Source organism: Syngnathus acus, chromosome 6 (assembly GCF_901709675.1).
Source record: "Syngnathus acus chromosome 6, fSynAcu1.2, whole genome shotgun sequence".
Taxonomy (NCBI): Eukaryota; Metazoa; Chordata; class Actinopteri; order Syngnathiformes; family Syngnathidae; genus Syngnathus; species Syngnathus acus.
In genome coordinates this window covers 1,505,562-1,532,062 of record NC_051092.1, presented here as the reverse complement: position 1 = coordinate 1,532,062, position 26,501 = coordinate 1,505,562, and the positions used below count along the sequence as shown (strand labels likewise).

The following is a 26,501-nucleotide window of genomic DNA, read 5'->3' as shown; positions in this document are numbered from 1 at the left end:
GTTGGTGAAAGACAACGGCGGTGTCCTCTAAAACTAATTTGGATGTATATCTTCTATTTGCAGACAATTCCATAGCGATGCGTTAAAGTAACCTGTGGAGTCTCCGATTGGTTGCTTGTAGTTAAAACCAATTAGAAATGACCAGAAATAACAGCGCCTGGAGACAGAGAAGTCATTTTTCCTTTGAGCCCCCCCCTGGAGAGTCGTCCTCTCCACGGATTCAGTGTTTTAGTATATTAGGGGGGCAGCTGATTAGAATCATCGTACTTTTTTTAATCACTATATTTTGGCACGTATAGTTTTTAGTCATAATAGATAATTAGTGTGTCAGTACAAAAGGGAGGATGTCTTAATGACTGTGTGTAACTATGGAATGTGGCCTTCTCTAAAACTGGGGGGGGATGAGTTTTCTCCAGCCCACTTGCATTTATTGACTTAACTTTTCTTGTAGCCCAACCTGCGTCGGTCTATAAATCATATTAAGACATGTCCAACAATCACACCTTTTGTCTAAGAAAGGCAACGCATTCATTGGTGGTAATGATTTTGTCTCAGGATTGTTGCATCAATCTGTTAGCAAGACAAGCTGCTGTAGCTTGTGAAGAGATCATCATTCACCAACAAGCTCGGAAGTTTGGGGAAAAATGAAGGGCTGTTTACAACTACCATCTGCTTCGAAAGTACATTTTTTTTGTGTAAAGCTAACTGGGCTGGGATCAATTCTAAGTACCCTACATTTTTGGACCAATCAGGAATTTCAGGGCTTGCATTTTTCCTATTTTAATATTTGTTGGCTTTGAAGAAGCACTTCCAAGGACGGTGTTGATCTGTAGTCGGTCTGCGCTCCTTCACTCGGCGGCAGTTGTGTCCTTGTGCGCGTCGGCCGTGCAGTGGCGGCGTGCGTAGCAAGCGGCAGAAAGTAAGCCTCCCTGTCTCCCCAGACTGAACAGTGAATGAGGATAAGTGAGGAGCGCCAGTCAATGAATCAAGCAGCAGGAAGGCAGCAGCCAGAAGGGGGTGGCGGAGGGGGGACGAGTGTGACGTCCCCACGGGACGGCCTTGCATTAGGAACTTCCTCGTCTGTGTGTTTCTGGCACAGGTTAAATGGATCGCTCCCATTAGCGCGCTGAGAGGACAGCTCCATTATATGAAGGAGACTGTAACTTTGAATGTCACGGCGCAACAAGCCCAGAGCACGCCTCATCTCCCGGGGAGGCAGGGTGACAATAACCATCCATGATAATCATTCCCTGTCAGGCTTTAAGAAACCTGAAATGATGACGTACGGCCCACCGTGAGCCTCAGAGTTCATTACAGGGCTGTCACGTTGAGTCGCCGGCCGCCGAGAAGCCGCCGTGCCTGCTGCAGCTCGCTCTCTTGTCTAAGTGGCATGTTTACAGGATGTGCCCCCCCACCCTACCTCGACCACCCCCTTGCAGATAGATGTGGCGGAGGTTAACCTCCAGTCACCTACTCAGTACCTCGCTTCCTTCATAGCTTGAGCAAAGTCTCACGAGACTGATGCAGGGGAAATGTGACTGATCAAAGGGCACGCTGTGACAAGTGCCCCTCCTTCCAGTGTGACACATGCTAATATAGGAATAATATGAATTCAGCTGTGGCAAAGTTGCACCCAAGGGCGGGCGAGGGCCAGTGTTGTAATTGGTTTTTGATGCAAAGTGAATGATTTTTGTCATATTAGCATGTGAAAATAATCTTACGCGATGGTACCTTGACTTGACGCTTTGTTCAATTGAAATTTGGGCTTTGGATATGTGAGTGAGGTTGGACCAAAAAAGGTTTGCAAGAAGCTACGGCAAGCTAAAAGTCACATTCAGAATAGCAGGCCACTCAAGTGACTCCATAGGCCACGCCTCCACACACACACAACTTATGTCCCATCAAATGAACTTCATTTGACTGGTTTATCATTTTCCCGCTTTTAAGCGTCATCTTCAAACCTAAGCCAAGCTTGGACCCCTCTTTGACCATAATGCCTCAAATGAATAATAGCCAGAGAGAAAAGCCTTCCTCTGGCTGCGGGCATGTTTTTATCAGCCAAGGAGAAATTCACCTCCAGACTGACCTCTGAACCTGCCATCCAGTAGAGAAGACATGAGCTGGCAGCCATTGCCAATGTCAGCGCCCACAGCTAGCTCCTTCTTTCTATCTCACCCACCCGCCTGACTCATTATTTGGCTTTGTGGCCCTTTCTCCTTGCCACCTCCAATCACATGGCTGTGAATGACACTTAGAGGAGGAAGAGACGCCCCCCCAACCACCCAACCACCTGGTCTGCTTCCACTAACCTACAGCAACAGGATTTGGGGAAATCTGTATTTTGGAACACACTTTATTTATCAGCGAGATAGGTTTCTGTTATTCTATTTTTCTGTTGAAAACGTTCCCCAAGAAGTCCATTACAGAATAATAATCTGTATTTTTGCTAAGTGCATGAGTCTAGGCACGTATGCATACACAACGCATGGACGTGATAAGTAAAGACAACGTTGATGTGATAACAGAGTTGTCATTTCCTGCATTTGGACTTTTTTTTTTTTTTGCAGCTCTCTGAATATGTGCAATGCTGACCACGTGGCACATGTGAGAACCATTCGTGACAATGCTCACCGTATGTAATTTGAACCGTTGGAAAGAACAGAAGGTTCTGGATCTGAGCAGTGGGACAATTCTAAAGGTCCATCAAAGACTCCTTTGTCTCTTTCCGCTCAGTGACGTTGCTATCTGTTATCTGTTATTGGCCATCTCTCTATAGGACGCTCAGGGCCATATTTGTTTTCCCCCTCGTTGCACTTCAACTCATTTCCCCCCTCCAATGTGTCTGAAACATTGTTATCTCCGGCCAGACGCCTTTTTCAGCGAGTTATTGAATCATGTCAACTCGCCGTCCCCCGAGTTTGCGACGCGAGTTGTAGAAAAATTAGCCATTGCTTCCACATGACAAGTGGGATCTATTAGTGTGCTTTCGCCCCGCAAAGCATGAGGAGCATCAAGCGGGACGCCGGAGGGACCGCCGTGCGCTCGTCTGCATCCGGCTCCCGAGGCAGTTGGGGCCATGTTGCGGATCGAAGAAACCGGAAAAGTGGGAAGCTTGACAAAGGAAGTACTTTGGCCTTGGTCAGCCTAGGTGTCATTCGGGTCTGACCCGACAAGGCACTTGTTTAATAGGGGGGGGGGGAATTTTGGTCTGTGGATTAGTGACGTGAGATTGCATGCTTGAAGCTTGTCTTGTATAATATCCACTGATACGTTGCCCTTGCTCCATCCATCCCTTTTCTGTCCCGCTAATCCTGTTCAGGGTCACAGGGAAGCTTGAGATTGAGTGTGAAGGGTCTTGTTGGTTTGGTCAGCTGTCAGTTACAGGCAGGCAACCATTCACACTCGTATTTGCAACTATGCTAGCTTTACATTCATGAAAAGGTTTTAAAACGCTCATTAGAGATTTTACCAGTGGCGGAGCTAGAGGGGGGTCCGCAGGGCGACTGCCTCCACCAAAGACACCAGACTGCTGGACTGCAGGGTGTTTACTGCTACTACTAAAATGCTAATGACTTGTTTTGAAAGTCACTGGTCAAAATGTGTTACAATTTGGAGTTCCGTTTTACATAACGTATTAGCCGAAAGATAATAATGTTGAGGAAGATGTTTTATTTTTGAACAATTTTAATTATTTTGTCTTTGTGGTATTATATTCTTATTTGCTTTCTTTGCAGGTATCTCGGTAACCAAGAAGACACACACATGTAAGTAAACGGACTTTTTGTGACTCCTTTGTTCAACTCGCCATGTTTACATAGAACAGAGGTGTTGACCTCATTTTCAGTTTTTGAGTATTGTGTGGATGCGATTTTACCAAATGAATCTCGTGTTGACTTTCTTGTTCCCGCACATAATACAACAAAGAGGAAATGAAAAATGTTGTCTTATGACCGCTTGCTAATCATGCAGCGTCGCCGCAGCCTTCGTGCCGAGGCGCCTCTTTGTTCTCTTGCAAGAGGCCTTGCAGCCCAGTAAGCGGATGTGGCATCTTGTTGTGGTTGCTAACCTTGGACTGCAATCGCAAGAGAGCTGAGACTCGTCAAGTCAATCATATAAGGAACAATGAAAGATGCAAATATATGACAACTAATGAACAGTTGTGTAAAAAATGATTTCAGAAGAAAATACTCGCAAATTACAAGCACGATAATATAAATTGGAATTAATGGACAGCGTTGATCAAAGCTGAGAATTTCGGGCTTTTTTTTTTTTCTTCTTCTACATGGTGTCAATCAAATGCGATTTTCCCTATCAAACCAAAGCTGTCATTTCAATTTCAGACTGCTCATGAAGAATTGATGAACAGTCACATCTGTAGAAATCAATGTTTTCCAAGGGATTTGCTGGCTTTTTTTTTTTTTTTGACATTGGTGAAGTGAGTCATTTTTAAATGCTTCTGTGTACGTTCACCTCGTCGAGTGAGAATGACAGAAGGTGCGCGTGATTTTGCTCTGATCACTCTGACGAAACCTCCGGCGAGGGGGAAGCCAGAGGGCTTTTCCATAAGAGCGGTCCGAGTGTTTTAGATTGGGAGCGACTGCTTCTCGCCCTGTAAAACTCCACGGCTCCTTCTTACATCAGACAGAAGGGCAAAGAATTTGATCTTCTACACTTTGAGCTTACCCAAACAGCTCAGTGGAAAAAAAAAACTGTTTGCTTGTCTTGAGGCACTGTGGTGTTCTTAAAAGAAAAATTATTGATGGGTGAAGGTGAAACAGAAATGCCACGACCCGCCATCCACCACCTCGCTATCTTAATTAGCGTAGCGCTAGGCACCTCTACACCGGAAGAAGCCTCAAATCAAAGTGCATGATTTAGGAGTCTTGGGTTCAAAGCCCTGGGCAGAAACTGGACGATTCTGTCTCATTTCGCTGGGAAATATTCAAATCTTGTCCATGGGAGGAAATCAAAGTCAAGGCTCTTAACAAGTAGTTGATTGGTGTGCCTCGTGGTTAGGAAGCAGATCGTCAGAAGTGTGTCCACAAGACGGAGATGAAGGGCCAGTTAGTGGTCAATGGGATGTCAAGGTGTTTTCATGACTTGTTGAATAAACAATGATCAGGCTGGAATAAGAATAATGAACACACTCCTTATATGGGCGTCATCCTTCCTGGCTGTGTGATGTCAACACTGCATGTGCAATGTATGCACGTATGTGTTTACAAAGTCTTCCAGGTCCAAGGTGGAGCACTGGGATGGGTCTTTGCTTACTCCCCCACTCGGCTCATCTGAGTGATCAAACTGCTGGAAGCTTCCCTCCATGCCAGTTTCCTCATCAATATAAATTACAGGGGCAGCTGTTCGCTGGCAGCCTCCTCGAGCTCTCTCTCCTCCATATCGCTTTTCCACCCGCCCGAGTGGACTCATCATTGAGCTATCATGAGATGGAGTATTCCAAATGAAAACAGAGACTCGTGACTGTGGTGGGGCCTTAGCTAGATTTTTCATCAGACACACTTTTCTACCTCCCATATTTTTCGGAAATCATTATGTATTAATTGCGGTTGTGCTTATTGACCAATATTAAGTGATACACGGTGCTCTAGAATCTGTTTGCAATCCGCGCTCAATATTAAGTTCTCTTGGTAAAAACTTCTTGATTTGGCATTGTATTTGACAAATATTTGACGAAAAGTAAATTTACTGAGAGTATTTAAGTAGCTAGGTTCTATTAGTTTGTCCGAAAGTGGCTGTCGTAAAGTAAAGGTAGCTGCCGAAAAGTGTCGTGTTGTCGTAAAAACTTGTCTGACCGTGCGTACAAGCTAGAAAATGTATGAAAATAGACCCCTACATTGATATCGCAGTTCAATCCAGTTAGCTATCTTGCTAATTAGCGAGCTAGTTTTCTGTTGAAAAGATTTGATTCTGTTTATTCAATTCAGTTGTTATAAGGTCACTTTCAAGATGGGGAAAAAAAAATTGAAATACCGTTTTTTCCATGCCCCCATGTATAATACGCACCCTAAAAATGGCATGTTGATGCTGGAAAAAAGCCTGTACCCATGTATAATACGCACCCAAATTTTGACTCCTACTTAAGTCCGTAAACGTAAAATTATTTCAGAAAAAAGATCATCTTTGGGAACAACCGGATGTTATTCTGCCGGTCAGTATCACTGCGCATGCGCTAGCAAACTCAATAGCGAAGAAATGTTTCGGATTTGTGTAGGGTACATTGTGACAGCAAACGAGCAGGTGATCGAGCAAGCGTCTGATACGAGAGCATTGTGTTCGTATGGAGCGTGTTTGAAGTGAACAGCAGAGAAGAAAGCGCATCTGTAATGGCGGCCTCCGTATGATATCCGGATTTAAAAAAAAATAAAAAATGCGCACCCCAGATTTTAGGACAATAAATTAGTTAAATTTTGCGCATTATACATGGAAAAAAACGGTAGTTTCTCTAGGTTTCCTTTCTTTACGCTACAAAACTTGGTATTTGCATAGCGGTGTGTAGACTTTTTAGATCGACTGTACGCGCTTTCACCTCCCCGCAGGCAGGACCATGCCGCAATGAAATGACCTGTTGAGAGAAATGTTGTGCTATAGCAGATCAGATGCTAGGATTGGACGTCTCACTCCTAATCTCACATCAGATGCGTGAACTATAGCCACAAGGTGGCTCGCGCACACCCAGAGGTCACGTAGCCAGGATGCTCTTCTCGAACCAAACAGATCTGCCGATAACAAAGTGAATGCAAAATTCCGCTTGAATTGCTGTTTCACTTTTACATCGTTCGCCGTATTAGATTTAAACTGAGCTGCTCCAATCCCGTCAGTGAAATAAATAACACACTTTATAACCTCTAACGATATTACAATCCTTTAGAGCAATATTTATAAACATCTTAAATGACCATACAGCTGAAAAAGGCATGAAATTCTTAGTTTGTTTTAATTAACAGTTGGTTGGATATGACTCGGGTGTACCTAATCAAGTGTCCTTTGAGTGTACAGTAGACGGCACTCGTCTCATCTTAAACTACTCAGACACATCAATATCATCATTACGCTCTTTCAGATGTGAAGTGGTGTGTCTCCGTCCACCGCCACTTGTGTATTTATCTCCATTGTGCTGACACTGATTGAGAAGCATGGCTTTGAAGCCGCGTCTTCATTTATTTCGATCGAGTTTCTTTTGCCAGAAACGGGCTCCTTCACAGAAATAGTCCCGCCAATCTGTTGTGATGGAACCTAATGCTTGACGGTCATGTTGCACCGCCCGACTTCTCACTTTTATGGCTGTCACTATCGAATATTTTTAGAATCGATTATTCCCTGGATGAATCGAAAAATCAGATACGATTTTATTTTGCATGAAGCTGTTCCCCCCCACACACATTTATTGTTGTTTATTGGTATTGGGCGTTTAAATTTGGAGGTTCCATTTGAGAGCATAATCTTCTCAGTTCACATGATGATTTTATCCTAATTGACCTGAAATGACGCTGCTCGCATTTTGTTCATCTGTGTGGGTTCTGTTTTTTGTTTGACTTGATCAAACATGAAATTTGTCCTCCTTAATAGCGCTGTACATTGCCAATTTAGGAGAATAATATGTCCCAGTTGCTGTCTAATTTTGCTTGGCAACGGGCGCACTCCTGTGGAACGGCCCAGGGCGCTGTAAGCTGTCTGTGCGTCGTTTCACTGTTCCACGCTCGCGTGTTGTTTGAAGGTATTTCATCACATTGTTGCCTTGATTCAGCTCTGTGGGGATTTGCTAGTTGCACTCAAGTGGGAAGTGCATCCAGTGCGTTGTTAAGCTCGGGCTGGTAATGATGATCAGCCGCCGTCGGGTCCCCAGAGCTGAGAACTGAGATAGTCTGGAGAAAGTCGGTGGAGATGTAGAGACGCACCGGCGGCGCAGAGGAAGCGTGTACAACAGCAAAGCAAAAACCAAAGCAAAACCAAAAAAAAAAACAATACTGTAGACAGCAGACATTCAAACAAGCCCCCTTGTCAAATTGCCTTTATTATGTTCAAATGTGACTTCATTCATTTTAATGTTGTTTTTATTTTTCCTTGACTTGACAATGCAGGACATCACAAAGCGCTGATGCTCTTTCTGTGGAAAGTTATTTCGCTCCCAGCGTGGTACTTTTTTTTTCCCCCTCTCCTCCCCCACCAAAGGTTACGTTTCATAACCCCCTTTTTGTTTGCTCCACAAAAGGACTATTTTCTTTTTGGATGTTTTGGTTTAATCTATACTTTTTTTTTCTTCAGAAATAGGTCAGTGTAATCACAAGAGTGAGGGATGGACAGCGGCTGTTAAAGGGAAATCAATAGAGCTATCTATTTGTCGTAAACCAGGCCAGCGTAATTTTTCTCCATTTTTCCTCCCGACCATCCTTTCTCCACTTCAGCACAATATGGCAGGCCCTCATTTTTCAGTAAATGCATTATATCTGCCATTTTGTGAAATTGCAAATGGCCTTTGTACATGTACTTTCTTTCCATAAGTTCCTCCTAGCTCCTTTTGATCACCTCCTGGGGGCCCGGAATGTTTTCCGAAGGAGGAGAGCGGCGAGGGAAGCGGAAGGGGTGCATGACAGCTTTTTGTGGAGACGGGGGTTTGCTCAGCCTTTGTTGCCGCTTAATCTGGTTCTCCTCTCAGTCTTTCAGACAAGCCTAGAGAGGCCTCGTCAGCCTTTTTCCCTCACCCCCGTCCCCTATTGTGCGTCCCCTCCCAAGCTGAAAGGGTCCGCTGCAAAGTGTTGTCAAACTGGAAAACAAGAGTAACTGACGTATGACAAGGACACAATGCCTGGATGGGCCTGGCAAAAAAATCAAATAAACGGGCTCCATCTGCCGCCGGCCGTTTCATTTCTCTTCTCCCGCCACCTCAGGTGAGGTCGGCGGCGAGAAGCGGTCGGCGCGGCCAGGAGGACGCGGCCTGCCCGCGCACCAGCGCAGGTTATCCATCACGCATCAGGTCGTCCGTGCGCGCAAAGTCGTAGCGCCGTCGTGTCGGCACCAAGGTTTGATACATGGAGGGCGACGGAGGCAGAGGTCACAGAGTTATGATCCTGACCAATGCTGATAGGGACGCTCGAACATCGGGGGCGGGGCTTGGTGGAAATGTCCTTGCGCCGTCGTCGTCGGGTTCCTCCATCTCGGCTGCGCACGGCGCTCTCGACATCGCAGCTATTCGCCGCGACCGCATCAGACGGCTTCAGGCCGAGGCGCACGTCCGCACCAATTACACACTCGTGAAATGGAGAACAAAATCAATTTTCAGCAATATTCCTTGGTGGCTTTTTGCAGACGCTGATGCAATATCGGGCACAAATTAAGCCAAGTGAAATTCATATGCATAATTGAACAACGACTGAATTATGCAGGATACTACTAAACAAACCTTGCATATAGTTGTCTCCTTCGTAGCCTTATTTTAAACAAGAGCACTTTGAGACTTGTGAGGAATTGCCAACGATTACACGATATTGGGAAACGGATTACATATCAAAATTAAAATAGACGGGAATTTGTTTACAAATAATCAAATGTCCAAACCTTTTGGATGAAATCATCCTTTTCAAAAGGTAACAGTCGATGTGAGGAGAAGCAAAAACAAACAAGTGTGCGTGCTTTGTGATATGAAGATTGCCGACCAAGAATTTCTTTTTTTTTTTTTATTCGGCAAAGTGAAGTGCAAAAAAAAAAGTGACATGCTGAAAGAAGAAAGCTGGAATGCTCACAAAAGCTTTGGGTGATATTCTACATTGACGTTTGTGCTGATCACATTGTCGGCATTTTGTTGAATCTGCTTTATTAGAGCAAAGCTCTTTTTTCCTCTCTCTCTCTGCCTCTCTCTTTCTTTTCCCTGCTCGCTATTAATTTGTGTTTCTGTGGGTGTGCAGAGTGAGAACATGGAGACGTGGTGGTTAACCCATTGTGAAGTTAGCCGTCATCATTAAGATTCTCCAGATAACAGGCGTGCGGATTTCGACTGCTCAGCATTATAAGATCCCAGACATCAAAGGCGGCTTTTCATTCTACTCCGTCTGAGGCAGTGTGAGCGGCAAAATAAAGAAACAGTAAAGGAGATATGAAGTCAGGAAGAAAAAAAAAAAAAAAGCCATATTGGCACAAGCGAGTCGAGCGTACTCATGCATCATATTAGTTCCGATAGCATTCACGTGACTAACGTCATGTCATTTACAAAAAAACACCACTATGGAGGTGGTCTTGGTCTAGTTTGATTTTCTTTTTTCAAAGTGACAGAAACAATGTCTTGAATATTTGATACAACATGGCGCTAACATATTTAATGACCCCGCCGTGGTTGAGGAAGCTCGTTAGCTAGCTAGTTCTCTAACTTGTTAGCTTACAGGCAAGGGAATGTAATATTCTCTTACTTTCTATTACATCAAGTGTCTCTTTTGTGTGGATTTCCGCATGGTACCTAAAGAGAGACTGTGGCATTTTGGAACTCACTAGCGGCTAGTAGTAGCTGTCTAGTAGCAGGCCAAAATGCTAATGGCTCGCTACGTGCGCCGTGCGTAGCACCTCAGGGCAGTTAGATTGTGGGGCATGCTAAGAATAGACTATTAAATTAATTGAACCTTTGTGTGGGCCATTACAAAAAGTTTCAACATCGTGGTGCTTGCAGCCACGTCAGCGTAGAAAAATTAGCCCTGAGATTTTGTCTTTTTTGTGAGTGAATTATCAAACTTATTGGAGTAATCGTTTTATTCAACAGAAAACCAGTTTCATTTCACCTCTCATACAAAATCGCAACAAGTGGTTTACGGCAAAAAGAGAACAACTTTCACAAGTCTTCTAAAGTAACTTCTTAAACATGTCTTGTTTGACGACTTAGTCAGGCTGAATGACGAGATTCTATGCCCTCTTCAGTGTGCCGGAACAGTTTTTGTTTGCAACAAGAAAGTTTAATATACTCCTTCTGTGTTTATTTGTATTGTGGTGGATATTTATTACTCAGATTCTTACAATCGTGTGAAGTGGTTTTCATTTTGGTCGGTGAACAGACTTTTATATTGCACAGACTTTAGCTCTGACGCATTCTGGTTTTGGAACTAAATGAATCCACCCTGGATATCATTAGCTGTGAATTCTTCTAACTTGAAGTCATGTATTGCTTGCGCTCACATTTAACCAAGTTGGAAATATTCTTGAATTTGAGCTTTACTGTTAATACCATTTACATATGTCCGACATCAGTAATACAATGATGAGATTCCTCCTTATTGTGACGCTATTGTGCATTTAGCATTACATCAGGGGAAGATGAAACTAGTGTGTAAGAGTATTGAATGTACAAGCGAGGGAAATATGCCGCTCTCCATTATTGTGTTGGATTACAGAATCAAGGTCGACTCACAAGACACAGAGCGGCATTATCCCTTAATCCCGTGTTTTGGTTTCAAATATGTAGCCTTTTTACACCTAATCTTCACAAGTAAAATGACAAACACCAAAATCGAGGCAGGTATTTAAATGTGTATTAACTGCGCCGTTGAGGTCAACGGCTTACACTGAGAGTCTCTCCGCGATACGAAATGGCAGATCGTCAGGTGTTTGCCACCGATGTGTGTCTTTATAGACGAGAGCATTTGTGAGTCTGCCTTCCGGCAGTTTGAGATGGATAAGTCTGAGAACTTTTAATCCAAACTGTGACTCATTTCATGCTTGTTTTAAAAAAAAAAAAGAAAAAAAATCTGCTCAAAACTACCCAATGAGTGGTTCAAGAAAACAACCCAGCATTTATTTCTTTTTTCATGTCTGCCGGCATTACAGAGTCCGTCAGGCTCGGTGTTAGCGGAGCAAAAGGAAACTTAAAAGTGCTGTGAAAGACTAAAAGTGGGCCAGCTGTGGCTGCCTCCTGTTGACCTACCTTGTTCAGAGGGTCCAGGTACAGACTGATGACAGGACTCCTCCTCAGCGGACCACATTACTAATGTGTGAGGGTGCGAGAGGAGCTCACCTTGTGATGAATCACTCCCCTGCACCTATGGCATCCTCATAAGTCTGAAGTAAAAGAGCTGAGCGAGAGCACAGTAAAAAAAAAGAAATGATATAAAAAATACCTTCGTAGGATCCACCATAGAGAAAGTCCAACTCGACCTGTGCGAGAAGGATAAGGGAGGAGGCTAAGTGATGCGTGTCGCACATCGCCCCGAGATCTCCCTCAATCTTCAAGGAAACATGTAATTCCCCGTGGTGGGTCAGTTGTTTTTATAAAGCACCGAAAAGTTGCTCGCTTTGTAATAAATGAGGGTAATCTGCATGGTGTTGACTGGATCGTCTCACCGGACCACTAAATTAAGTCACAGCGAACATTAAGTGTCTTCTTTAAAGCTACAAGTCATTCTTCCAAGTATTCAAGCAGTTGCAGGGCAAATGAGTGCCTCATTATTCACAAAGACAGAATAAAGGTTGTTTACTCCACCGTGGAGGTTTTGTTACTTGGATGAGGGCTGAAGCATTTTTCGGACACATTAGATTTGTTGCCGCAAGCTAACGACGTTAACTTTTCATGCTAGCTAACTTTTCCAGACTGATTAGCTAACCTTGGCAAGCTAACGACGTTCACTTCTTATGCTAGCCAACTTTTCAAGACGGATTAGCTGGCTAACATTATTGTTACATTTTGGAATCCCAAGTCAACAAATGAATGCCAAAGTTAGCAAATGTTTGCCATTTCACTGTCATGTGACACATTTAATCTCCCGTTTATTATTTATGAACTCTATTAAAGTTGTATTATTCCAACTTTAAAAAACATTGATACTGTCCTTTAATTTTGCTTCTCCTTTCTCAACGTGCTTTTAAATAAGAAATAATCCAAATTCTCTTCTACTAACTATACTGTATATATAATTGGAAGGTATCTGGCAAGAGACAATTCGTAGTTGTCGTCAACAAAGCGCTTCTTACTTAGTTTGTTCGCTGCATACTTGGCTGTTCTGTTTTCTTGTTTTTTTCCCCGCCTCAAGGCAGAAGGTTAACTATTTTAGTTTACACGCCCACCCGCCCCCTTTAGATCCGGCATCAGGCAATATCGGCGGTGTTGGGGAGTGTGTCGGTCGGAGGCTGGGTAATACATCACACACTCCGGGGGGTCTCCCTGCTATGCTCCTCAATAATGAAGTTCATTCGTTAACTTCTCCCTCAAAGGCCAAGTTCTCCCGCTGCCCTTTTCAGCTGCCTTTGCAACTGGAGTCACCCGACCAGCGGAGAAAAAAAAAAACTCTTGCTTTTCCCCTTGACAGGCCCAGCGGTTGCTGTTGCGGGGCATGAAGAATAAGCAGGTCCATTACCAATCCCTCATGCCTGGTTATGGGCATAATTATCACAGGGAGAATGACCCGCTCTGTTTGGTTTGCCGAGGAGGAGCCGCACCTTCCTAATCACCTCCTCCTTCCCTCCTGTCGTCTTCATGCCACGGTGATGGAGCTGTTTTTTTTTTTGTTTTTTTTCGGGATGGGTGGTGTGTCTCTTGCCAGTTCATTAGAATTCACAGGGTTCCACCTCCCCGCATAGCCCGGGCTAAGCCTCTCACACAGGCAGCCGTGCCTGCGATAATCTCCCCACCTTCTTCCCTTTTTCTCCCATCCTTTTCCCCTCCGTCCCCAAGGGCGGCCTCGCACAAAAGAGCCCGGCAGCAATTCATTGTTAAATCTCATTCCTATTGATCTATTGAAATATTGTGCCATGCCACTTCAGCGGTGCCACTGATCTCTTTTCAACAAGCAAGTAAACGGATTCTTTCCACTGAGTGGCAACCTTTGTTGGATAACTCGACGTGCGTATTGTTCAAGGCGGCCTTAATCAATGCGAGCGAGAGCCATTGCGCTGGATGCTAAAGCCTCCGTGTGCAGCTAAAGAGCCCCGAAGACAGAAAGACATGGCCATAAGCTCGGGAACGACGACGCTAACAACTGTGCAGCCGCTAAAACAAAACTGTGGGCGTAAATAATAAATGACTTGCCGCAATTGCCCGTAGGGGTCATTTAATGTAAAGCAGGCGTGTAAATCTCCTTAAACTTGGACTGGCCAAGCTGCCATGGTGATTTTAACGCCAAAGCCTTCGATTCAATTGACTCGGAAGTACCTGGGGCTCTTATGTTGGTGTTTACACCGAAAAATACATTTGCACTATAAATATCTGTAAAGAAAATAGAAAGGCCTCGCCCTTGTCACGCATTCGCCGTCTTGTTGATTTGAATTATATGACAGTCGACAGTTTTACACTTCACCTATGCACGAGTAATATCCTTTCTCCTCGCACCCTTTTGACCCTTCTGTTCTATAAATATTGCCAAATGCAAAACGAGTAGAAGCTATGTTGCCCTGTGGCGACTGCGTGTAAACAATGAAGGCGGCGTGTGGTCACGGTGTCATCACACCCGTGATGGTTGCCACCACGTTACTTCTCTTTAATTCAACCTGCCTTGTCTTTAGCTCGCTCAAATCTCCCTATCTTCTGACATGAGCAATAATTAACCCGACCTCAGGTTCAAGTTACCCAATCTGGCATCAAAATCAACAGCTAGCTAGCAATCGATTTAGGAAAATAAACAAGCCCATTTTTATGTGCTCCTGTGGACTTATTCCAACATCCTTGTCTCTTTTCACTGTGTATATTTTTCAGCGTGTTGTTTTTGTGATTTATTGAAGTCTTCCCACAAGCCCGCAGGAAATTGTTTGAAATGGCCCTAAATTGCTTTAGGATTGTGCAGTGTGGACCGGCGCTATTACGGCTCTAATATTATACTCGACCGACACTCCCCGGCATCTCTATTAAATTGATCTGTATTGTTTTCATGGAGTGCTTGTTGCAGCTTGTTAATTCTACCGCCGCTTTGGGCGCACCGGTGAATTTGGAAACACCTCGGTGGCTCAGTTTGAGGAAGTATAAGCTGTATTTATTTATTTATATTTCATTTCATTTATTTATTTATTGTCTCCTGGGATGCAAACAGTAAGCCCATGGCCATTGAGGCAGAGAGGTCAAAGGTTGGAGAGTGCAACCACATGCTAAGAAAATAGTTAGTGCGGCGAATGGCGAGTGAGAGCGTGTGTTTGTGTGTGTGTGTGTGTGTGTTTGTGTAATGGCTACTGACAGACTGCTAATGAGGCTATTATCAGTTCTGGTCCGCTTGTCCTCTGTGTGTGTGTGTGGGGGGGGGGGCAAGGCCGATGCTGCTGCGCCTCATCCACAAAGCTTGTTTACAAGAAGTACATTTGCGTGAATGAATTCAAGAGGAGGGAGACTCGTAACTCGATAGATGGAAATGCAAACACTTTGTATGCGACTCCTAATATGTGCTTCATGCTCAAGAGGGTAAAGCAGTGATTGAATAGAGGAGGGTGTTTGCATTATATCTTTTATATGGGCAGCTCAATACCTTTGCTGGTAACTCATCAAAACTTAAATGACAATTTATTCAATGTTTGAGCTTTTTCGACATAATGGCAAAAGCTTCAGTTTAGGTGTAGTTAGATAAAACAGTTGGGAGGACTTATCGATAAACTATTTTAGCCCCAATTAATAATCTATATCGAATTGTTTCATTTTAAACACTCCCAATATTGAAACAGTTTGCACTTTACTGTTTTAAATGTGTTTTCATTATACACCTGTAAATCGAGTTGAAGTCTGGTGAGGCACGCTGACAACTTTATGTGACTTTAGAGGGCAACTCTTCATAAAAATGTCAGTTTAACGGTACAACCTTGGAGGAGTCTGTCTCTTATGAAAATAACATGATCACTGTAATATGACAATATGCACTGTACGTCAAAATCTTCTTTGCTTTCCAAACCTCTTTGCAGCTTATTATTAGGTGCGCAGGCACTCGTGTTGCCGGGCAGACTTTGTTTCATCATGTACTTATTTCTCTCGAGAATAGTTAGTCTGTGGTCATAAAAGATCCCCACTCCCTCTTATGCCAAACATCAGAACACTCTCACAAGTAATATTTTAGAGTTGTTTATCATTTCAACCCCTCTTTTTTTTTTTTTTGCTTGCAAATGCGCGTGGTCACAAACAGGAAGCGGGCTCCTGCATCGTGAATGTCGCTCGACATAAGCTGTGACATTAAGTACAATCATAAAAGATCGAATGAAAGATTTGGGGGTTTTTTCCTCCTTGATGTTAATAACGCTCGCCTTTGCTTTGAATGCAATCAGATCGCAGTAATGTGTTAACAACACCACATTACTGCCAGCAGTGCATCAGGTCCTTGAGAGGTTAATCAATGCTCTAATGAACATGTATCAGCAGCTTATTGGCATTCTGTCACAAGCAATGTTTAGCACTCTGGGTGGAATATGGTCAACAGAAAATGTTTGCTGGAAAAAAAATCAAGCAGCAATTGTTCGATAAAATTCACTCGTAGTACTTAAAAACGGAGAAGTCATTCTGGGGGGGAACTCGTGGTCGTTTCCTGGAAGATTTGAGAAGCAACCGCAGATTTTGTTCTTTTGACTCACCGGGCGAAAATGAACACGACTTTGACATCTCTGATGTTGCTTTTCGATACTCGTCGAGCGGCTGATTACTTTCTATTCCCGGCCGCGCGCGCTTCAATTGATGCTATCGGTTTCAGCATGATATTTTGTTCATTAGATGCGGCGCAATATGAGAGCATTGTTGACACAACGTGAGTTAATATGTTTAGTGGCCCTAATGGATCACAGGGGTCCTAATGAAACATTGTCACGGAAAGATTTATGTCGCAACCGCTGTCGAGTCCTCGTTTCCATATTGTATACGGTTAGGCATACTTTTATTCAATTATTAGGACACCATAGAAGGCGTCAAATGAATAATAAATAGATTTAGAATTCTTGATGGGACTAAATAAATATTCAAATCGTCTGTAACAATTGCATAGTTAATGTGCAATTCAGTCCCGGTGGAAGCATCATCATTCTCTTGCAAATACGCAGCGATGCAGTCATGTTGTTAACGTCAGACGCGTCTAAAGAGAATGTGAAATGAGCCTTCACAATCTCCAAATTTGAAATATTCATGGTGTAAACAAATATATATATATATTTTTATCTCTCATTTCCCCCCCCCCCCCCAATTTCACATTTGAAATGTTGTAGCTTCTGAAAGCCAATCCTCACGCTGTTTGTCTTGAGAAGCGGCTTGTTCAGGGAAATGCCAAATGCAACGTGGTTATTGGCCAAGGCTGGATTGCTCTAAAACCAGAATATTGTATCAGAGGGAGGCAGCTGGCTACGAGTCAGAACAGATTATCATATGAGGATGAGCGAAGAGGAGAGGAGGGGGGGTTGGCAGCGGGGGGTAGGATCGAGAGAGAGCACCAGAGACGGACGGACGGGCATGGTAGGAAGAGCGAGGCGAAGAAATCCTAGTGAGAAACTCATCGCCTGGTCGCTGTGGGCCGCTTCACCCGAACCCTCTTCTTCACCTGTCAAAATGAGTGTGTGAGATCTGTCAATGTGCATGTGTGCGTCGGATGGGACTGCGTGCGAGTCCTCGGAGAGGTCATAGGAAGACGCTGTGGCTCCACTCATCTTCCCAACACTGCTGGCAGACATCTGGCCCCCACACTGATCACTCATGGAGAGGAATTACACATCCCGTCTTATCCATCTTCTCCTATTTTTTGCTTCTGATGTCTCTCTTGCCCTCTTCTCTCATCCTTGTCTGGCAATTTGTCCCCTTTTTTTTTTTTTTTTTTTACTTCACTTTATACTTGACATTGCACCGCGGAGAACAAAAGTGTGAACCGGTGTCTGCTAGTTTTAACTGCAAAAGATAAGCGCGTACTTGGATAAGTGTGTGTGTGTCTAGCTGAGGCGGCGGGCACGCTCAACTGCAATCAGCGGGAAGGCAGCCAAGCTGAGCTCTCAGCGCCCCTACTGGCTGCACGCTGTGCCAATCAAAGGCGGGGAGGGGAGATGAAGAGAGGGGGGGGGGCGGAGTAGAGGGGGGGAGGAGTCAGAGCACAGCGCTGATGTCACAGTCACGTGGATTGTGGTGTGGTCATGCTCCAAGGCTGAGAGGCAGAGAGCTGTGCTGGCCAGCTGCTGCTGAAATAGCAGTGCTTTGCGCGCGCTGATAGTTGTTCTCCTATGGACCCGACGCTTAATGATGTATTTTGTGATTTCAGCTATGAAAGGTAAGAAGGAGCAAAATAAGAACAAGGCAAAAAACAATGCATGCTTGTGCGGCCAGCCTGAGTAACAAGTCGGCAAGTACAGCCTCGCTATTCATAGGCTGCCAACTCTTTGCATTTCATTTGCAAGGCATGACAGTGACAGAAGAGGCAAATATATGCAGAAAGAATGCATGCAAGTCAACGGCGCATTTAAAAATGGGATTTTTTAAAAAACATTTCTGCATGGTATTTTTGTCGGATATTTAAATCTAGAAACTGCATTTGATTGGAAGTCACTGTTTTGTCATGAAGTTACCGTTTTGGGACTTTTTGATGCTTTTTATTGGTGATAGTAAAAGGAACGAGGAAGTATCACTGTCGCTATTTCTTTCTTTCTGCACACTTCGAGTTGTTGAGTTGGGATGTGCGTGCGTGCGTGCGTGGCTGTGTTGAACGCGGGTCGCAGACGGGCAGCAAGGCGCGTGCGCGGCCGCCAGACGATGCGTTGTATGGGTGTGTATGTGCATGTGCAAAGACCATGCGTGGATGAGAGTGCTCCACTGACCTATTTTGGGGGCGGGTGGGGGTAGTCGGGTTTACATGTGTGGCCATGATGAGACCCTGACTGGGTCCTCCCCGTCCGTCTGTGTGATGATGATCTAGGATGCCAAATCCCAACTCTTCCACCCCCTCCATTATACAGACACAAATGCACATACACACAAACACACTCGTAAACTCGTTGGCACAGGCAGACAGTGAAAGTGGAGTCATACATCGAGTGCAGCACGCACATCTCTCTTGCATGGGTTCACACGTGCACGCACGCACGCACTCGCGCGCGCGCGCACTGACTGTACTTATGAGCATGCGCTTCACACATTTTGAATCCACTAATTTGTCAGTGCAGACAAATGTTAGGACTCACGTGCAGACATGCAAATGGCTTGAATAACAAGTCATGGGGGAGCGAGAGCTGTCGTTTTGCGTTAAATGCAAAACAAAATGATACAAACAATAACGGCATGGAATTTTCTTTCTTTTTTTTTGCCTTCCACCTGTCTAATTTGCATTTTTGCTTCAGAACAGCACATCATATGAAGTGGTAGCTATAAAAATACCAAGCATAAAAACACACAAAATGAATGATTGATTGCATGAGATTAATTCTGAAGTTAAGCTAGTAGCTATTGTCTGTTTTTACCAAAATTAAGAGCCGTAGCCACATTTGGTTTGAGATTCGGGACCCTTTTTGTGTCATCTATAATTCACTTTACAAGTGAGGACATATCTTTATCTTGCATTTGTGTCTTTCCAAAGAGTGCAAATCAACTTCTTTTACATTTATAGCACATCATTTCTTTTTGATTTCGCAAAGAGTAAAAGTTTGCTGTACGTCTTCAGCGACTGACAGGTGCACCGTTTGGGTTAAACTGATTATTTGACTCTTTCATTCTGTTAATAGTCAACCACAAAAGCAGCAGCAAACAATAAGAGACACTTTTGTGCGGCCCGCACCCTCCCTCCCCCTACCCCTCCCTCCCGGTCTCTCCCCTGCCTCCCTTTCCCCACCACTGTCTCTCAAGTACCTAATTACCTGTAATGGAAACATCCCTCTCATTACCCCATGCAAATGAAGCAGCCTACTCAGCACAATTAAAATGAAAAACACAGTTACATCATTAAAGAAAGTTCTTTGATGTGCTTATTGACAGAAAAGTCTTTTTAAAAAGAAAAGTCAAACCCTCCTGTGCCGTTATTAGTCTGGGTCTTTTTTTAGGGGGGGGGGGGGTGGGGTTAGCACGTGCAGACTGCATGAATATGTGATTTGGTGTGAGTGTTTACTAGACTGTAAAAAATGTTCCGTGTCTGCAGAGAAGGTAAGGTCGAATGTTTCGTGATAGGCGCTTTGAGGTCATGCTATCATGGCGTTAGATATTTGCTGTTGATTTGCTCCTCTTTGTCACTCTTCATTAGCAGGCCATTGCAAAGCTGCAAGCTTTCCCTCACACATGAAAGCAAAAGTTAACAAGATTGGCTATTATCCACTTAGAGACTCAGGACATAGCCAGCCTAAGGAAAAACGGCCACAGATTAAGGTGAAGGCAAATATAGCGCAAGTTACCTGAAAGGATTTAAAATAAGACGTGATTAACCAAGAGGGGTAATTTTGTGAAGCGTTCTTGCATGCCTCGGTCAGATAGGTCCATTTAAAATGTGGAATCCATTATTATTACTTTTTTAATCCTAATTCTTCTTTCTCTAATGGTTTATATTTCGACTTCCAACTCAAATTGATGATATCGGCGTGACAGAGCGTGCGTGCCTTCGTCCTTTGTTTCGCCTCTCGGCTAGCGCTGCAAGTGCAATGGCGTCCCCGTGGGTTATTAACGTGTGCGAGGTGTGCCAGTTGGTGGCGTGCACAGCGAGGTGCGCACGCCCGCTCCTTCCCTGGCTGTTTAATGAGATATTGACTGCCCATTGTGGGCATGGATTTTTGTTTTGGCTCTGTGATAGAGTAGAAGAAGGATAGCAGTCCTCAAACATTATATAAATAAATATATTTTATATATACGTAGACATTATATATATATATATATATATATATATATATATATATATATATATATATATAATTTTATTTTTTTCTTCATATATATATTTTTTGCCTTCATGATTCATAATGGTTGTGTTCATTGTCACATTTTGTTCTTCCGAGCTATGTATCCTTCCTATAGCCTTCTCCTTGGCTCTTCATAACTGCGTCCTCCTGTCATGTAGCATTTAACTGCTGACACGCTACTTCCTCTGTCAGCACTGCTTGGATCATCATTTAGCACAGCTATGGTATTAAAGATAATGTTTACTCTTCTCCTTTTTGTTGCTGCTCCTTGAGAATCAGACGCCAAATCATTTTGACTTGCAAGCAGTGCGACCTCGGGGCTGGTCGACTTTAGAATCTACAATTCAAATCTCATTAATATCATTTAAAGTGATTTATAAGTCACTGCCGTGCATATTATTAGTGTAGGGGGAAATGAATAACTGGGCTAAATTGTTTTCATTGGCTCTTTGCACCTATTTGTCTTTATAAATCATTCAGCTTAGAAGTTGTTGTTATAGTCAAGATGCCCCTCCCCCCCCCCTTGCTTTTTATTCTGTACTTGTATCGTGTTTTCCCCTCTGTGAGGCCGCAAGAGTGCTGTCTGTCCATCGGTGTTTTTTGAAGTTCCATCAAAGAGGAAATGGGGAGAAAAAGCATTATTGATTTTGCGTTTGTCTGACTCCAAGACAAGAGGATGTTAAAGACGCGTCAGGTGTTGAGTGTGTCGAGGGAGATGGAATCGGAGATGCGGGAGGAACTGCAAAAGGTGGAAGGTGAGTCGAAGGAACTCCAGACTCAGTAATGCGACTGTCCCAAGAGTCAGAAACTCGGTCCTCCCGACTGCTATCGTTGGCCGGCCTGTTCTTAAAGTCTTTTATTGTGGAAGACAAACCTCCGATGCTTCGTGAGATGGGTGAGTCCTCAGATAGGAGGCCCGTTTCTCTTTGAAAGCACAAGCCGCTTTCTTGTAATTGTAATCAGATCTCATGCTGTCGGTGCCGAAGAGAAGGCGCATTGTGAACGTCTTTTATTGGCTCGGTCGTGCGGATGCGCCGTTGGCTGGGTTATCGGGTACACTTGGAAGTTGCTGCGTGAAACGCTCAGCGTCTATTGATTGGTCAACAGAGAGCTTTATGTTAAAAATAGTGCAATTAAAAATTCTGTTCCAAGGTGAATTCAAAGCGGCATTTGCTGTTTTAAGCTGCTGTCAACACACTGCACTGCACTGTTGTGGGTTTTTTTCTTTCTTTCTTTTTTTTATTTATTTAATTTCTCTTTTTTTTTTTTGTTCAGTGAATTGTCGAATTATACTATATATTATATATTTTATATCTATAATTTCATATATATATATATATATAATTTTTTTTATTTTTTTGGGGGGGGGGGCGGGTGGGGGGAGTTGTTTGTGTCATTTTGTTACCTAAGTTAACTTCTGTGTGGAAGCGTGACAGTCCAAGAGGTGTCACAAGTTTGGTTGACTCAGCGACAGTCTGCTCTTAACATGGTCAAGCTCTTGCCCTTGAAGTGCTGGCTGTATTTTTTTAAAGAAAAGACAGCGCTAGAATGCTGTCGAGTCCGGGCGAGAGAAAGGGTCAGAGGTCACGACATAGAAAGTCACCCTCCCCTCTGCTCCGTGGAGACGGACTGCTGCATCTCGGGACCCTGCCAGGGAGGAAAGGATGAAAAATGAGAGGTGCGTGGAATTCTGATGAGCTGAGGGCACGGGCCGAGCTGGAACAAAGGTCGTCGCGACATGCGCTCTGCCACTTTATTACAAAAGGGAGAGAGCTGCGAGGAATGTTTGAGGAGAAATCCCAGAATAAGCCACCAGGGTTGCTTTTTGAATAAAACGATATCTGATAGTGGATAAACCGATTATTATTCCTCCTGAGCAGCAGGGGGTGCTGTTACAAACAATCCAAACTTGAATGATGTCAAACAGCTTTACTTAGCAAGCAGGTTTGCGACTCTCATCGAAGTAAAAAAAAGTTGATGCTCAAGGTTAACGTCGCAAGGCGCTCGCCGTTCCAAACAAAGAGGCGTTTTAAAAGAAACGCTGTCATCATGAATAACAAAGCAAAATAGCCTTGCCGGAACAGTGTGTTCAAGATTGATTTTTATGCTCATGCATACATTTGAAATAGAAGAAATGCTGCTTCAGTGCTAATTAGCAAGATGAAAGGAGAAGCAATGCGCAAGGCAATGGACTTTGTTAAAGGCATCGCACCGCACCGCACATGGCGCTTTCAGGGACATGGCACTTTAATGAAATCCAACCCTGTTAATCAACTTCTCCAGTGTGCCAAAATGATACTTCGAAATGGGGTTTCTTGGAATGAAAGTTCGGGAGAACAGCATGTGAGCAAAGTTGACAACAAGCCTCATTCACCAGGGCTCTGACGTAAATTCTTGCCTTCTCAGAACTGGAATGAGCCTCGGACATAGTTTCATTTAATAAATGTCAAAGATTATTCTGGTCTGGCCTAGACCACACGTAGACCATTTTCCCAGGGGGGGTGCAAAAGGGGTTAACTTGTCTATGGAGAGCTCCTTGACCTATCTGAGATGAGCTCCCTCCCTCGCCGCATTATAGAATATCTGATTGCTGATTATGAGTTTATTCCCCATCGCGCTGAGCCTTTTGCACGTCGGGATCCCATCCCACCCCGCCTGAACTGATTAAGGAGCTGAAGATGGTGCTCCAACTCTCAGCGATTGCTCAAAGGCTGCTAATCGGGAGTGCAGCTGGCAATCACCCACTAGTGTCTCCTTTGGGGGGGCGGGGCTTGTGTTGTTTTCAAGTATTTTTCTTTTTTATTGTTGTCTTTGCTCCCCTGGGCTTTCTTCTTTCTGGAATAATTCTTGTTTTTTAATGCTGACCGAGCTCAGCCCGGTTCGCGACAGCGAGCGTGTCAGCAAAGAGAGTCTCGGGATGCGCGTATGATCGCTCTCTAAGAGGAGCCTAAATTGGGCAAAGAGGAGCTTGATGTTTAAAAAAAAGCTTAGCTCATTTTCAAAGCTCCCCAAATCGAACACACGGGGACAAAAGAGCTTCAGTTAAATTGGAGGGAATAGCTCCAGAGTTGCTGAAAAAAAAAGTATCCTTATGTAAACTTTTAAGGGCTTATGTGCTGTTAAATGGATTTGTGTCAACGGGAAACACATTTCTCCAGCAAAAGACGGGCACGCCTGCTTTATTTGCTCGCAGGGATCTGTCGCTCGGCTACAAATCAGCAGCTGTCATCTCCGAGTTTTGTTTTGTCAATAGTGTGTGTGTGGGGGGGGGGGGGGGGGGGGGGGGGGAGTCGTATTGCAAGTGTGCTGATGGCTGTTTTAATGCATTTAATATGCATCTTGGGGCAGCAAAGGAAAGTGTGCCCAAACACAGCATTCTCAATGACTATCAATCCCGCACAGGCCTTGGACTAATGGCATCCCACTGTCATCGCACACAAATGTAAAGGTTTGCACATAGAGACTTCAAGCGTGCGCTTTCTGTTTCTGTTATACAAACTTGATTGCGGTTTATTTGAGGACGCGATGTCTCGCCTGGTTTTATGATCGATTAAGTTAGATAAGACTTGGCGCCTCTGAAAGCACGTTTGTTGACTAGCTTCAGGGAAATGGATATATTTTAAATGTTAATATATTTTAAAAATATATAAAATGATATTATATAAATATATTTATGATGTATTAAAATATATATATATTTTGTTTTTATTTTGTGTTTGTTTGATCAATATTTGACAGGATTATTTACATCTGTTCAGTTTCGATTAAGTCGTACAATCAGATGAGTCAAAATTACAATTTCACTGCTACACACAAAATATTGACCAATATTACGCAAGTCTACCAAATATGTTTCTTTACGGTGGTATTAGCGTGATGGCAAAATGTGAGCACCATTGGCAACAATCTCGAGGTTTATTTTTTTCTATTTTTACACATTCTTCAACAACAAAGCGCTTTCTTTCGTTTGCCTCGTGACTGAAGCATTTGAGTGCCGCAGCCAAAGATGAAAATGTTTAAAGGCATTGCTTTCTCCCCAAATGAAAATGATCAAGTACCTAATGAATACCTTGCCCATTTCGGCGGAGGATTACATTCCTATTTTTTTGTTTTGATCTTTTGACACGTGTTTACATCGCCTGCTCTGCTTTGATCATAGCGTGCTCTTTTTTTTTTCCAAGCCTTTCTCTTGATGTGGGATTATTCTAATTTATACATAAGGGATTTTTTTTTTTTTCTTGTGCAGGCTTCAAGTTGAGTAAACACGATATACATAGTAGACAAACTATATTTATTTACACAGCCTCATTAATGAGCCCTGTGGTAATTAACCAGAGGCCTCTGAGTAGGGGGAGATGGACACTGTTCAAATAATGAATTCGGGTTTTTTGTTTTTTTTCCTACCTGGTGTGAGGGGGGAAGTGTCTGATCAATTGTGCCCTCAGTTGTAGCACACTGTGTTTTCTGAGAACACATCATTTAGTATCAGCAAAGGCTACAGACCCTGGATGACCTTTAATTACCAGCAATCCCTTCTAAAAAAAAAAAAAAAATCCCTGTTACCTCAGTTAAACTTTTTTTCTGCCCTATAATATAGAGCAAAGTTGCCAAACTCATAACCAGAATTATTTTTCTATTGTTTGATTCAAATATATTTTTAGAATTACTGTATCAAAATGTGTGCTTTTGCTGTGAATGCGGTTAATGTTTTAATTTAGCTGAAATTTTGAGTTTGTTTTCTCAACGTTATCCATAGTCAACAGATATTTTACGCGTCTTACGGCTGTATGTTTGAAATATAGATTTGATGTGACAATAGTACATCCCCTGAGCGAGCACAAAAGCCTCCAATCATGAAGGGTTTATTTTTAAAACTACAGCAACGGCTTTCTGTGGATTAATTCCAGTCTATGGTTCCCATTGTGGGAGAAACAAATTGGGCTTTACGGAATTAGTGTGTTTGCTGCATAAATCTCAAATCTATTCCTGAAACATACAATTGTGTTTAATGTGATTGGATGCCTCCGTGCTGCCTTTGAGTGAGTTAAAAAAAAAAAATGGATAAAAAGGAAGCTTCCCTACTGGATTAGAGGTGCAGGCGTGTGATGGTTTGGTGGTTTTTCTTCATACAGCCAGGTGTGTTGTCTGGATCCAATATGGATGTGCAGGGGATGTCTGTGTACTTTGGTGCTGGGAGACTATTTGCCCAAGGTCATTTGGGATCATAGTGTGCCATTAATAATTCCTGAAAGCATCTAACATCTCCATCTGTTGTAGTGGAACTAAAAAAAAAAGACAAAAAGGTGCATCTGCAAGTTAGCATCATGCTGTGAAGATCTGGTCATGGTCATTTATTAGCCAGTCCACGACTGTCTTTCAAGTCTACACGTAGCGTGGGTGCTAGCTTGCGAGTCTCTCTTAGCATTTAATAGGCTGAATTGAGTGGACATGTGTCACCTAGCAGTTCCCCACCTTCCCTCGCAGACTCGAAGCCTCTCCACAGGGATGCAATTACCGCCCTCCATCGTGTCTCGTCTGTTAGCTGGACCAGGCGGTGCCGGAGAAGTGATCAAACCCAATTTAAATCCAAGTATTGCATTCCGACAGCAGCCGTGAGAGGGAAGAAAGAAAAAAAAACAACTCACAGGTGCGCCTGGAATTTTAGTCTCAATGACAGGTCTGCTTGAGATTCGTTGGAGTCCCGCGGGGAGTAAATG

The 26,501-nt window shown here is 43.5% G+C and overlaps 1 protein-coding gene across 3 annotated transcripts in view; it reads left to right on the top strand.

Moving 5' to 3' along the window:
* roraa (RAR-related orphan receptor A, paralog a) overlaps positions 1–26,501 on the top strand; it is a 144,413-nt gene that overhangs the window by 85,941 nt on the left and 31,971 nt on the right. For 2 of the 3 annotated variants that reach the window (XM_037254300.1, XM_037254299.1), the window contains exon 2: positions 3,735–3,764. In XM_037254300.1, the coding sequence (XP_037110195.1) occupies positions 3,735–3,764 (30 nt within the window). Of the gene's footprint in view, positions 1–3,734; positions 3,765–18,025; positions 18,183–26,501 lie in introns of those variants that run through there. The other variant, XM_037254301.1, reaches the window with a different exon arrangement.